Raw genomic sequence first — 13,273 nt, forward strand, 5'->3', positions numbered from 1 at the left:
ACTTTCATGGTGACACGAGATTGTCTAGATCTAAGGAAATTTTTTCCCTTATATAAACTTCAGTGGCGTTTCCTTATCTTTCCAATTATTCAGTGGGTTGCATCTCTGCTAATTACGATATCCTACTGTGTAGCTGTTGCATCAGGCCCAGCAGTCCAGTACGTGGACTGAAGATTGGCACAGTCTTGCTAATTACTCCTGGATGCAGGCTCCATTCCTGCAAAATCATACACCTACCCAGCAGTGTGTGGTGTTTAACATTCACTACCTGAAGAGATTTACATCAAAGCGAGATTTTTCAGTGTAACTGCCTCATAATTGGCACAAAACACAGACATGGTAATAAACAGCCTTTTGCTTCACGACAGGTCACTGCTTCGATGTGATGGAGGAGTATCTGAACGGCATGGCGGCTCTTGCCGTGTGTCTGTGTGCTGCTGCTGGGGCCGTTCTCTGCTTCGTGGGATTATGCCTATAGCTCCTGGTTGGATGTGTAGCCAAAGTTTTCTCCTGAAAATCAAACTAACAGAATCCCATGGTTCCTCTCATGCCATCTGTTAGCTGCTGCTTTTCAAGAAGACAGCATCACTTCCAAATCCATAATGGATCATTATGGGCAACAGAGACACTGGAAATGTGTAGATCTTCAAGTAAATGCATGGAGAGGAGATGAGGGAGACTGTGCTGTCTTCAGCAATAACTGGCAGTGGCACCTGAGCTTCAGGACATCCAGATGTGCTTTCCTGACGATGTGTATGGGGGTTACCTAGGAAATCCAGAAGCTATTTGCCAGCTGTGACCTGTATCTTGATGAAAATGTTTATCCATTGCCATCTAGTCCCCATAGCTGAATTAGTAGGCCTAGAAATAGCTTTTTTCTAAAAGTCATTGTATTGCTATTGAAAAAGGAATATTGTATCTGATAATGCTTGCCAGTTTTCAAGAGTTTACTAATAGATTTGTGTATGGGGAATTCCTGACTCAAACTGTTGATGAAGCCCCTATTTCTATTTTCTTTTCACATTGGTTGCTGGCATTGACAAAGAGAAATGCTGATTCCTCAGTGTGCTGCAATACCTTTCTTAACTACATGTTAGATTAACCAATTTTAATACAGTGTAAGGTGCTAGATGATTCAGAAAATCTTGCTTATTTTCAGTAATGAGTAAGGGAGAAATTAAAAGGATAGTAGAAGTCAAAGGAAGTATCTTGCTTCAGGGCATAGAGTGATTGCTACCTGGGGAAGGGTCAGGAAGGAAAAATTTTCTCATGTATAATATTGCACAGCTGGCTGTATGCATTACTGGGCAGGGAGAAGAGCCAGCAGTGTGATACCTATAGCACCAGCATTCCTTTTCTTACCCCAGGAGACTCACTCTACTCCCTAAAAACATTAACAATGAAGCCTTTTACTGGATATTTGCATTGCAGAAAATAAGTGTTTAACTACCATGTAAGCAGCTGCAGGATGACAATGGAGCGTGCCTTTGGGAAATTGAAAGGTAGACGGCAGGTACAAACTAGAAGGCTTGAGGCAACTAAATAGTACCTGTCTGGAATAATAACTGTGTGCTGTGTTCTGCACAACATCTGTGAAAACAAGGATGGGGCTTTGCTGAGACCTGGGAGGCGGGTGTGGGGATACATTGAGGATGGAGGATTTCAGTGACTCGCGAGGTGTTCCCTCCTAAATAGCAGTGGTTAGAATTTTTATAGAGTTTTGCAAGAAAGGATGAATGGTTTTAATACGCTGTGGGGAATATGGGGGCTGTTCGGTAGAATAATGCATCTCAGTCAACTTGGTGTGTGTGTTTTGGTGGGATTTCTCTGTAATCAGGCAGGGATGATCTGTTGCACATGCCATGTTTTACGAGTTTTAAACCTCGTCATTTTTAGGTTATTATACATTATAAATGGGAATATTTGGCCACTGGAGGTCTCATTGTATGCATATGGGCTGTGCTGTGCATGCTTTGCACACATTTCTTCAAGCGTTCAGCTTAAATTGTAGCACATCCTCACCAGTTCTTTCTCTGCTCTGTAACAGTGATGCCTTCTTAGCCTGTTGGTTCTTTTTTCCATTTCTCTCTACTCCCTCTCTTGCTTTCCTTTGCTCTGTTAGAAGCATTTGCAAAATACCCATGCTCTCAAGTTTTCCTGACACTGGCAACAAAGGGAAAGTGTAAGCACAGATCCTTTTAGTCATGAAATGTAAACAGTTGTTGGTTGGTTTCTGAAACAGCAAAAATGTAAAAAGCTACTGTACAAGTTTGGAAGACAATCCTTTAGACTTTTTTCTTCAAGTCTTGGGAGATCCTGGTGTTGCTAAATCTTTTCCAGCTTTCTTTTGATGTTTTTGCAAGCTGGATTTGCTACTATGCTAAATTTGATTAGCATGGGGAGGTGATATGAGACAAAAGGCCCTGAGACCAGATAACTAATTAACCACGTGGTTCAGAGAAGGTTGTGATGAGGCTGGGCTAGTGTTTGAACTTTTACAGGCAGCTCTTAACAGTGGATAACACCCCCAAATTGTGTAGTGAAACAGCACCTTTTTTTTTTTTTTGGCAAACAGAGGGATGATAGGGTTGCCGTAATTTCTGGTGTCTAGCTTCCTGCTATTCTTGTGGCTGGAAGGGCACAGCTGCTGTTCAGGAGTGACAGAGAAGGCGGCCCTGACTTGAATGTCTGTTAGGAGGTTACTTTGTATAACTAATGCATGCTTTTTAGATTCAGATTCAGGATGCAGACATGCTCCAAGGTTTCTATGCAGTTAATTCAATGAATTTGAGGAGGTTGGAGAGGTAACAATGTTTCTTCCTACTAATTTGCACTTTCAAGGTACTGAGTCCTTGTACTTTACACGTAACTGCAGTACCTTTAAACCACATTGATTAAGGTTCTACTGTTAAGTAAAGCCTTTTAAGATTTTCATTGATATCAAAGAGCCTTTATGGGGCCTTACCAAAGGAGGAAAAAAGCCACAATGAGCTTTTAACTGAAGAGAAAATGTCTTGCTAAGATTTGTCAAGATAACAAACTTGCACTGGTTTTGTGATTTAATTCCTTGCATGATCAAAATGCAGTGCGTACTTTGCGATGTGACCATACAATGCTTGTTTTTCAATAAACTCTCTTTTCTATTAGCAACTTAGTTTTAATCCAGGGTGGTGAAGAACAGACCATGCAACATGACAGTTTTGAGGTGCTGAGAAATGGGGAAATCTTCAACAGACTCCAGCATTCCCTCACAATGGATGTGAGGGAAGTAGCGTGGCTGGGAAAGACAGCAGCTGTATAGGACATTGTGGCTTACCGCGCTTCTCTTCTTGAACGTGCTGTAGCTTGGGAGAAGCAGGAGAACTTGGAAAATGTGTTTGCCAACTTCCAGCCAAGCCGATAATATGTGTTGCTGTGAAAAGAAAGAAACAGGCTTTGTACATCTTTAAGTTTTATCTGTGAAATAAAGGGCTTCTAGCTGTCTGACAGGCATCTTGGAAGAAACACATGGTCTCATTCTTCTCAGGGACCTCTAGCATGCTCTCTGGGTGCACACTGCATATGGGCTGTATACGCTGATGCTCCTGGCTGGCGTCCTGTCCGGATCTTCGATGTTCAAGTGGCTCCTGGATGAATTATTTGTTCTGTAGTTGCCAAGTCTTTATGGTTTTGTGTGGTTCAGGGATGTCCAGCTTTCAGCACCTCCCAGAACTCCTTTCAGGAGAGCCTTAAGCAATGTATTGTCTGTGCTGGGACAGGAGCAGGTCATGCATCTTTTTTCTTGCCAAAGTGTGAGACAAGGGCTCTTAGCATGGATTCAGATAGAATGAAGACAACTAGGACTATCTAGAAAATACACAGTATGGTGACTCTTGCAGTAGATGAACGCAAAGAGGCAGCAGCTGGTAGTGTGCCCAGTGCTAAATAAGGAGGGGACAGCCTGGCCACTGTGACCCCAATATAGGTCACTTGCATAAACAGAATGGCAATCTGGGACAAGATGAAAAGCTGTGTGAGAAGGGAACTGGAAGACTTCCAAATTATTTTGGTTCACAGGTGTGGGCATGGTAAATATTATTGTGATGTAACCTGGTCAATATAAAATTGCTTCTGATCCCACAAAGAATAACGTGAGTTAACTCAGCAGTTACTTTAATACAAGAAGTTATGTTCTGTGAACATTTTTTTTTTTAAATTAAAGTACATCTGTTTATATACTGATATTAATTACTTACTTTGAAAGGCTTCAAGTGTTTTCAGGACTTTGTGCCATACCCATTGCTCTTCAGATTAGAGACTCTATTTTCAGCACGCCAGTTGCTGACAGTACGTTGTGCCAGTACATTGTCAGCATTCAGGAAAAGTAGTAATAATAAATTAAGCAGAACTGTGTATCTCCATAGAGAGCTGAATAAGAGGCTCTCTAAGCATACACAGAAAGTTTAGCCAAAAATAATTTTGATTGAATTGTATGTAATTTACAGAAAAGGAAAGTGATTAGCAATATCCCAGGACCACTGCAGGCACAGGAAGTAGTGCAGATGCATGGATAACTAAGTAGACTTTTACTTGGATTGAGATAACTCTTAGCTGTGTCCCAGGGTTATGGAGCCCTGCAGCTGGAGGTATTATGATTAGGTGAGATGTAAATCTCAAATCCTGACCACTTGTAGCCAGTAGAATTTAATAGCTTCTTTTGTTCAGAGCAGACTTACAGACCAACCCTAATAACTTGCTTGAATCCTAATATCAGGCATAATAATTCCTTATCATTATTTGGCTGAGGAATTTTTATAGTCTGATCTATGCCAGCCTACTCTTTGTGAACACTTTTAAATAGCTGCTTTGTTCATTCTATTCAAAAGTAAATGTTTCCTTTCTGAAGTTTTTCCTGTAGGAGATAGATGTTTGGATTTGTACCCATCACGTTTAGAACTCTGAGATAAGAGGCTCTGCCCTGTTCACTGTGCGTCCTCCTACACCTGGAGATGGAGTGACAGGTTGATGAAACAGAAATACATGAGAAATGAGTGTGCTGTGCTCTGCTGCCCATAGCATACAAGGTGAAACTGAGCAGGCACCAAGGGAAAAAAAGAATGACTTGGCTGGAACAATGGCTGTGTACCTCTTCTAGATCCAACGAAGGGCCAGGAAGCTCCAAACTCATCTCCAGCCTGTGTCTCTGGTGAGACCTCCTTTGAATATGAGGCAGTTCCTAAACACAGGGTAGTCCTCCATGAGGTCACTTATTGTATATCAGGATGAGGAGAGACTGTGACAAATTGCTGCTGCTGTATATACTTTTCATCCTGGGCTGATGACAACTGGCTTTGCAGCAAAACTGAAATACTAAATGATCTGACTCTAACATTCACATGGACATGATTCGTTTCTGTGAGTTCATTCTTCTATTTAGAGATGGATATTGCTACCCTCCCTTACGCACTGACACAGTTGCCAAAATAACCACTCTTACTAACTGGCAGCTTTAAAAGCCAGCCTGCAGCTGACTTTGAAACAGAAGGTCAGCAAACGGAGCAACAGACTTCAGTTCAGAGCTTTAATAGGAGCCATTGACCACAGCAAAAGGCCTTGACTGGAGTGTCTAGAGTGTGCTTTGCACAGGCCAAAAAGTCACTTTCATACTCTTTGAACCTTTTGTATAAACCTATATATATTTTTTACTCTGTGGATTTCAAGATGAATGTGCAGCCGTGTGCTAGATGTGGCTATGGGGTTTACCCTGCTGAGAAGATTAACTGTATAGATCAGGTCAGTTGTCTTTCTTTATTATTTTGGACTATAATAAATGTATAGATTGGCACTTTTAACACAGTGCAAATTTCTTGGTTCCAAAAATTCTTTATTCATAACTGGATTCGGAACTGAAATGATGTAATAATAGGCATGTATTTGAAGAAGAATTCTTCAAATTAATGAAATGAATGTTAAAGATCAATACTGGGATTTAAAACTCAACAGAATAATAATGAAATACAAATCATGTCTGTTTGGTTTCTGTTTTGTGGTATTTTCAGACATGGCACAAAGCCTGTTTTCATTGCGAAGTATGCAAGATGATGTTAACAGTAAACAACTTTGTTAGCCATGAGAAAAAACCTTACTGTCAAGCGTAAGTGTGTTTTCTTTTCTTTTTTTTAAAGCAAAGGTTTAAAATGCCAAGTCATTTTAATGTGATAGAAGATCACCATTTGGACTCAGCCTGGTCCCATGTGTGATGTGAAATTATGTACCATTAGTGCCTTTGAGCATATCTTTAGATTTATGTGATTCACAAATGATGGAAAACTCTTGATACTGTATATAAATCTTCCTCATTTTGTCCAGTGTGTTAAAAGATACCAAATTAAGTTCCATTTCAGTATTGAGGGAAGAAAATAAACCAACCATAAAATTCAGTGCTTTCCAAATCAGCGGTTAAGAGTTAACAAGGTTGAGCTAATCATCAGGAAAATGTATAAAATGCAGATTTTGGAGTTGGTTTGTTCTAGGAAGTTTTTATTTTATAATGATCAATTCCTGTCAAATTTGTCAGCAGAAAAAGGAGAGATGACAGTTGTTTTTTATTCTATTATTCTCTTTTGTTATTAGAACCACAGCATTGATATGACGATCATTAAAATTAATTTTGCTCTAGGCACCTACTTCGTATAGTAATAACTTGAATGTAATCGGAGATCTGTGTGTGAGTGGGGGAAAAGTTATGTATAGAGGGGTGGAGGCTGGTATTGTGTTTTTGATCGCTCAAAAAGAACCTTTCTGGTGGGCTGTCTGGTACATTCTTAATATCCTTCTACGTTTTCTTTTTTTTAGACATAATCCAAAAAACAATGCGTTCACAAGTGTATTTGAGACACCAATAAATATAAATGCAAAAAAACTGTCGGAAGTGGTAAGTGAGGTAAGAAGCTTGAGGCCCAAATGTATTTAGCTTTGTTTTACATTTTGATATCATATTCATGTCTTGGTTTAGAAATGTATTCTTTGCATAATGTAGATATGTATTCTTTACTTAACCTCCTGTGTTCTTTTAGAGCAGTAAGATCTCAGCCCAGGTTTTAATCATAATTTTTAAAATGCATTCACTCATAAGAAGGAGAGGTTATATCTGAATTTGCTTCTACTTTCAGAAAGAAAAATGGATAGCAGTTTCTCACTTGCCATATCTGATAATCTACATGGAAGCATTGTTCACATTAGCTGTGGGAGATACTGCCCAGAGCTATGTAAACTTAGTAACTAAATCAGAGGGGGTTGCACAGACGTTTGAAACAAGAATGACCTACTTGCTTTATAATCTCTTCTGAAACTGATACTAAAGGGCACAAAACAAAAAGTAAATTCTATCTCAGTATGATGTAGGCAAAAGTTCTCATAAATACTTTGTCAAGTATTTCTGACAAACCTGAAATGATATTTCCTTTTGTGGGAAAACATGAAGTCCAGGGAGCTTTGCATGGTTTTGCTGAAAATGTTTTGCTAAAGCGTTCAGGATGGACTAGCTTTCCAAGCCCTTTTAACTGCATCTATCCTCTAAGAGGCTGCCGTGCCCCGGGAAACCTCTAGGGGTGCTCAAAGTCTTCTTTCTTTTCAAATGCCATTCTTTTCTGCCTTGCATTGTTTTCCTCCACATACGTTTGTTTCAAACTTGCATTTTAAGAATTTAATGAAATGAGAAACATAGAGACAGCCAATAACTGATAGCAATCTCACTTCCATGTGTAATATTGTAAACCAGTGTGTTTCAATGTGATTAGCCATCATTAAAAGAAGTTGTATTTCTTACAGTATATTAAATTCATTCTGATGTTCTGTATTAGCTGTACAAAGTTAATGTACATTAATAGCATGTACAATAAGATAATGTACATTTATCAGACACTGTGTCTTTTATCATGCGTGTACAGTATTCTTATGCATCAGTTTTTGCAATATCATGGGCAGTAACTATTTCAGCAGTGACTATTGCACTTACTTTAAACTATGTGTGACAGATCTGGTCAGGAATGAATTTGGGATTACTGCAGGTTCTATTTCTGGTTTTAGGCAGTGATATGAGACTCTGATACTTCCAGTGCATGTGAATATACACTCCAGACAAATTATAGCTCAAAGATCACTTTCCCTTGTTTTTTACACCTAAAGCACCTTCTGTCCTTTTCAATCACATAATGAGGTTCTGCTCCAGAGAGAAAATTGCTAAGGGTACTAAAGAAGCTGATTCTGCAGTACTTAAAGGGAGTACTTCTGTAGAAATTATGAGTGCAGGAAAACTTTTCCATTGATAGATGTATAAAATAATGCTAACTTGGGAAAAAGTTTCAATTGATGCTGTAGTGTGTTGGGGTTTTTAAAGTAAGATTATTTCTTATGCAGAAAATAAAACGTTTCTTCAATCCTAACATGAATTCTCACATAAGTCTTATGTTGAGTCACCGACTCAAATGCAGAGATAAAAATTCAGCTCACTCTCTTTACACAGAATTTCTGTGTGACCAGACAAATCATTCATCTCTCAGTGCTTCTGTACTTAATTTATAAAATGGGAATAATGATACACATGCTTAGTGATTTTTCTGTCCAGTCAGTTTAGATTTTGCACTCTTTGGGACAGGGACTGTGAATTTTTGCATCTGTAGAGTGAGTTGTATAACAGAGCTGTGATTGCAGTTGGATTTCTGTATGCTATCATGATTAACAGTAGGAAAATGTACTAAATCTAGTAGTCATTTACATTTACACAGTCATGATATTTTGTGGACACTGTGCAGGGAAATAGAAGAGTAGAATATTGTCCACCAGGTAATAGTTCTTTCATCTAATGCTGCATTGATATGTTCTGCTTAAAATTTCTTAGGGATTTCAATCCTCACAGATTAGTTCCCCCAAAAGTATTATCTAAAGACCAAATTATTCTTTCAGAACTTCATTCCAGATTTCAGGTCTAATATGCTACTCCTTTACAGATGTACAGCTCCAATAATAGCAGAAATCTTAGGCAGACGCTGAGTGTGGATTAGAGAGTACAGTTTTGACCTTAGAGCTAAATGCAATCTTCTCTTCCATGAAAAATCCTTTGCCAAGAATGGGCAGTGTGGAGGAAGTACTTATGTCATCTTGGTGTTTTTCGTCTTTGCATGGCATAGAGCTACGGGCTATGTGGCCTTTTTGTACGTAAGCAGGGTGTAAGTGGTGTTGCTCTAAAGAGCGAGAAGGAGGAAAAGGTGGAGTTTTGCAAGCTCTCAGAAGGTGGGCTGTGGAGATTTTGTAGATCAGGTGTGTTTGTCATAGTCCATTGGTTTCTGCATTCCTATCATATATAAATGTGTCTTCAGGGTGAAGTTGGCACCGAAAACTGGGCTGGTCTATAGCAATTGGAGATCTAACACACAGACACAGGTAAACACGATGACTAGAGTAAATCATCTTAAACTGAGTTGTGTTGTTGCTGCCACCCAGAGAATTAGTTCTGTGCAGTCACATTGTTCCTCTTGTGTTGGTATTGATGATTTCTGCACTGAGGCAGATGAGGAACTGACATAGCTGAAAGCTAATGCAGCAAAAACCGACATACTAATTCCCTGGTCTAATTTGCCCCACGGCTGTCTGTCTGATAGTGTCTGTGTGATAGACAAGAATAATGGTCGCCTAGTAGGGCCAGAGGTGTTTTTGAAAGTAGCCTTCCTTTAGACTGGTTTAAGGTGCAGCCAAAACTAGCAGGCACTGAAGTGGGTTAGTGGTGGGAATTGCACTGTTTTTGTTGTTTTGTCTCCTTTTGTTGCTGCAGTTCATGCAGGCTCCATATCACTGTGGACTAAGAGACTGTGTTCACCTTGTTTGACTCCCTTCTTCTTCTCCTGAGAGAGGTGTGCGTTAGTCTATACTGACAAACTACTAATACCAAGTTAATTTTTTTACAGATAAAATATCGAGAAGAGGGTGAACAAATCAAATCAGTCTTTCAATGGGATGTAAGGTCCAGAGAAATTGAAGCTGCCTATAAAGCCCAACAGCTGGCCACCCAGGTAAGAAATATCCCTCAAGCCTCCAAGCCACTAGACTGCGGCAGACCAAGGATTGGCCTTTGCAGTCCTGATTGTTGGGGTTTTACTGACAGCATTACAATGCTAAAAAAGCCGTAGCTTCTCATTTCACTAAATTTTTCAAGGCAGCATAGCTTGATTATAGCTTAGGGTGCAAGAATCAGATGATGAGGAAGGAAGAGTGTATCTATACAGTTAGCTGTTTGGACTGCTGCACGTACAGCCATACTCAATGTGTCTTCTTTCTACTGACACTGAAGCTTCACAAGCGGTCAGATTCCCAGGGGGAATAATTTGAGTCTGAGTCCAGGATCCTAGATCCTGACATCTTGATGTCAGTTCTTGTTGTACAAGCTCTGTCCTGGTATTCTGAAGGTATGTGCAGTGTAGGCCTTGTGCTGTACGGCTGCAGAGGGTAAATTTCACTTCCACAGCAGTGTGTGTGTTTCCTTTTTTTCTGTCAGTTCAGCTGTTTGTGTATTAAAACACAGGTGAATATTTGTAGTTATTTAATTTTTGTTTTGTAGAATGCTTACTATGCTGCCTATCAGGAGGGAAAATCATGGTACTCGGGAACCATCCCAGATCCTGAGATGGTGAGGATAACACAGGCACAGAAGACTCTGAGTGATGTAAGTGGGCTGGTGTTTGGAATAGCTTTATTTTCATGGGCTATCGTATTCTAAACACTTAGCAGTGCATCAAAGCCAACCTTTGGTGAGATGTTACCAAAGGAGAGACTGACATGTTTGCTTCTGTCAATAACAATATTTAACCATGTAAGTGATTGAAGTCACAGTACAATGCTATTGCCCATCCTGAAAATCATACATTTATATATTTATGTAATTGAGAAGCACGTCAAATACTGACCAAAGATATCTGAGGTGAACTTTATTATATCCTGATCTAGCAGGCACTGGTGTTTCCCTCAGTAGAGCAGAAGTCATGATGGAAAACGTGTCTTATTTTCCAGAGCAGACCTTTCATTGACTGTATTTCCATGAGTGATGAAAATCACTCCTGAATTATGACTGATTGTCTGTGCCCATACAATGGGTTAGTGACTCAGTCAACATAGTCAATTAAGAGTGGATAACTGATATGAATGAGGAATGTTTTCTGTTGTATGTAGGAAATATTTCTACCTAACAAACTTATAAGGTGTAATTTCTTTAATTTTTTTTTACTTTTAAATAAAGTGATACATACCTTTAGGAAGTAAGCATTAAAAAAGAAATCACATTAAACTACAATGGGTTCTTCTGTAACAACAGAACAAAAAATGTTCATTTTCTAGTTTCAATATACAGAAGAATACGAGCCACGGAGAGGCAAAGGCAGCTTTCCCGCTATGATCACTCCAGGTTATCAGGTCGCTAAGAGAGCCACCCAACTAAGCAGTAACGTAAGTCACGTTTTTTTTTAATTTTATGTTAGATTTCTGAATTTGGAGACTCCTGGGTTTAGGCCATTTGCTTTAGACTGTAGGTTCTGTGATGGATATTTGTTGTACTCTTAGTTCCACAAAATTAGAAACCTTTATCATGATGCAGGAAACAGAGTTAACAAACTACTTGGCTTGGGAAGACAATCATAAATGGCAAGGTAGATATTTTCTGAAATATGTAGCCACTTTTGCTGTAATTTATCACAACCTGAAAGAGATCGTGAATCACACTAAAATGTTTATTTAATTCATTACCTTTATTTTCTCTTTATGGCTTTATTAATCTATTTATTTACATCTGATGTTTTTTGCTTGCATTATTATTTGAAGTTAAATACCATAATATGGAATAAAAACACTGTGATATTTAATTTAATTATGCACACAGAAAATTGCTTATTTGTAAAAAATAATAATTCAACAAAAAAAGATCAAGTAAAAATAAATTCGGTAGAAATTATTTTAAAGTATTGCATTGTTTTCTGCAAACACTGTCTGCATTGTCATTGCAGTGTGGTCTTAGTGTTTTGGGCCATTAATGACTATTCTCATAATGTTTTAATCAAATGTATGGCTCACATAAATCTAGTATAATTTGAAAATTTGATTATCTGGTTCCATTTCTGTCTGCTTCTGGCATTCACTTTAAGGAAATTGGGCCTTAAATATACTGATAGCTTGACCGTACAGTAGGGAGTGTCATGACTGCTGTTGCTCATTTTCTCTTGCAGTCTTCTGATAGAAAATGCATATCTGCTGCTTATTGTTTGTAATATGTATTTTATATGTTTCGTCCCTCAGGTAGAATACAAGCGGGGACATGAAGAGAGAGTTTCAAAGTTCACCTCTGTTGTAGACACTCCAGATATACTTCATGCAAAGGTTGGAGGACAGCTTTCAAGTGATGTAAGTGAAACAAAATAGGTTGGGCTGTTTTTGACTCTGCAAGTGGCTCTTAGGACACTTATAAATCACTTAAAAATATGAACATAAAGAAAAGTAAAAAATTAATATTTGAAAGGCAGACTCTTGAAATGTGTATTGCCTTAAAATATTCTTGATACATTTTACCATTAAGTATTTAATACTTCCAGTTCTAAAGACCATATTCGGTTCTAGGCCATTTTAGGGACTAGCTGTCAGAACTGAAGGTGGAGAACTAGTGGCATGGCATCTGGGTGCCATGCAAGGTAAAGAAGGAAGCTGCCTGACTCTAACATAAATAGAGCAGGCATCTTGCAGGCAACTTCAGTATTTTCTTTAAACAACTGAGATCCATCATATACACTGAATGAGACACAGAGGTCCTGCGGAAGATACGGGATCATGTAGTTGAAGACTACATTGCAAAAATTCAGACTTCATGGCTCATCTTCCTTTTGGCAGATGACAGCCGTTCAATGCCTGACTTTGCAACTTTAAGAATTGATTATGTGTGCAATCAAGATACATTTGATCTAATTGCTCATGAACTGTCTTGGATTTTTACAGTTGAAATACACAGAAGACTTTGAAGAACGGAAAGGGAAAGGCAGCTTTCCTGCTATGATCACTCCAGCTTATGAAATAGCCAAGAGAGCGAATGAATTAGCCAGTGATGTAAGTGTCAAAGCAAAGTCACTTTTTTTTTTTCTTTATAAGACACTGTAACAGGACATCAGTATTGCTTCAAAATGTACAGTTAATTGTGTTTTGTCATTGGAGACTGAAAGGAAAGCTCTTTTTATTGGAGAAGATAACATTGTGCTAACCCAATGGA

At 38.7% G+C, this 13,273-nt stretch overlaps 1 protein-coding gene across 3 annotated transcripts in view; it reads left to right on the forward strand.

The window, feature by feature from the left end:
* Nucleotides 1-5,452: 5,452 nt before the first annotated feature.
* Nucleotides 5,453-13,273, forward strand: part of NRAP (nebulin related anchoring protein) — a 51,836-nt gene continuing 44,015 nt past the window's right edge. For 2 of the 3 annotated variants that reach the window (XM_075757859.1, XM_075757860.1), the window contains exons 1-8: nucleotides 5,453-5,772; nucleotides 6,039-6,133; nucleotides 6,835-6,922; nucleotides 9,942-10,046; nucleotides 10,592-10,696; nucleotides 11,365-11,472; nucleotides 12,316-12,420; nucleotides 13,006-13,113. In XM_075757859.1, the coding sequence (XP_075613974.1) occupies nucleotides 5,701-5,772; nucleotides 6,039-6,133; nucleotides 6,835-6,922; nucleotides 9,942-10,046; nucleotides 10,592-10,696; nucleotides 11,365-11,472; nucleotides 12,316-12,420; nucleotides 13,006-13,113 (786 nt within the window). In that variant the 5' untranslated portion in view covers nucleotides 5,453-5,700. Of the gene's footprint in view, nucleotides 5,773-6,038; nucleotides 6,134-6,834; nucleotides 6,923-9,356; nucleotides 9,421-9,941; nucleotides 10,047-10,591; nucleotides 10,697-11,364; nucleotides 11,473-12,315; nucleotides 12,421-13,005; nucleotides 13,114-13,273 lie in introns of all 3 variants that reach the window. The other variant, XM_075757861.1, reaches the window with a different exon arrangement.

The sequence above is a fragment of the Balearica regulorum genome, chromosome 7 (assembly GCF_011004875.1).
Source record: "Balearica regulorum gibbericeps isolate bBalReg1 chromosome 7, bBalReg1.pri, whole genome shotgun sequence".
Classification (NCBI taxonomy): Eukaryota; Metazoa; Chordata; class Aves; order Gruiformes; family Gruidae; genus Balearica; species Balearica regulorum.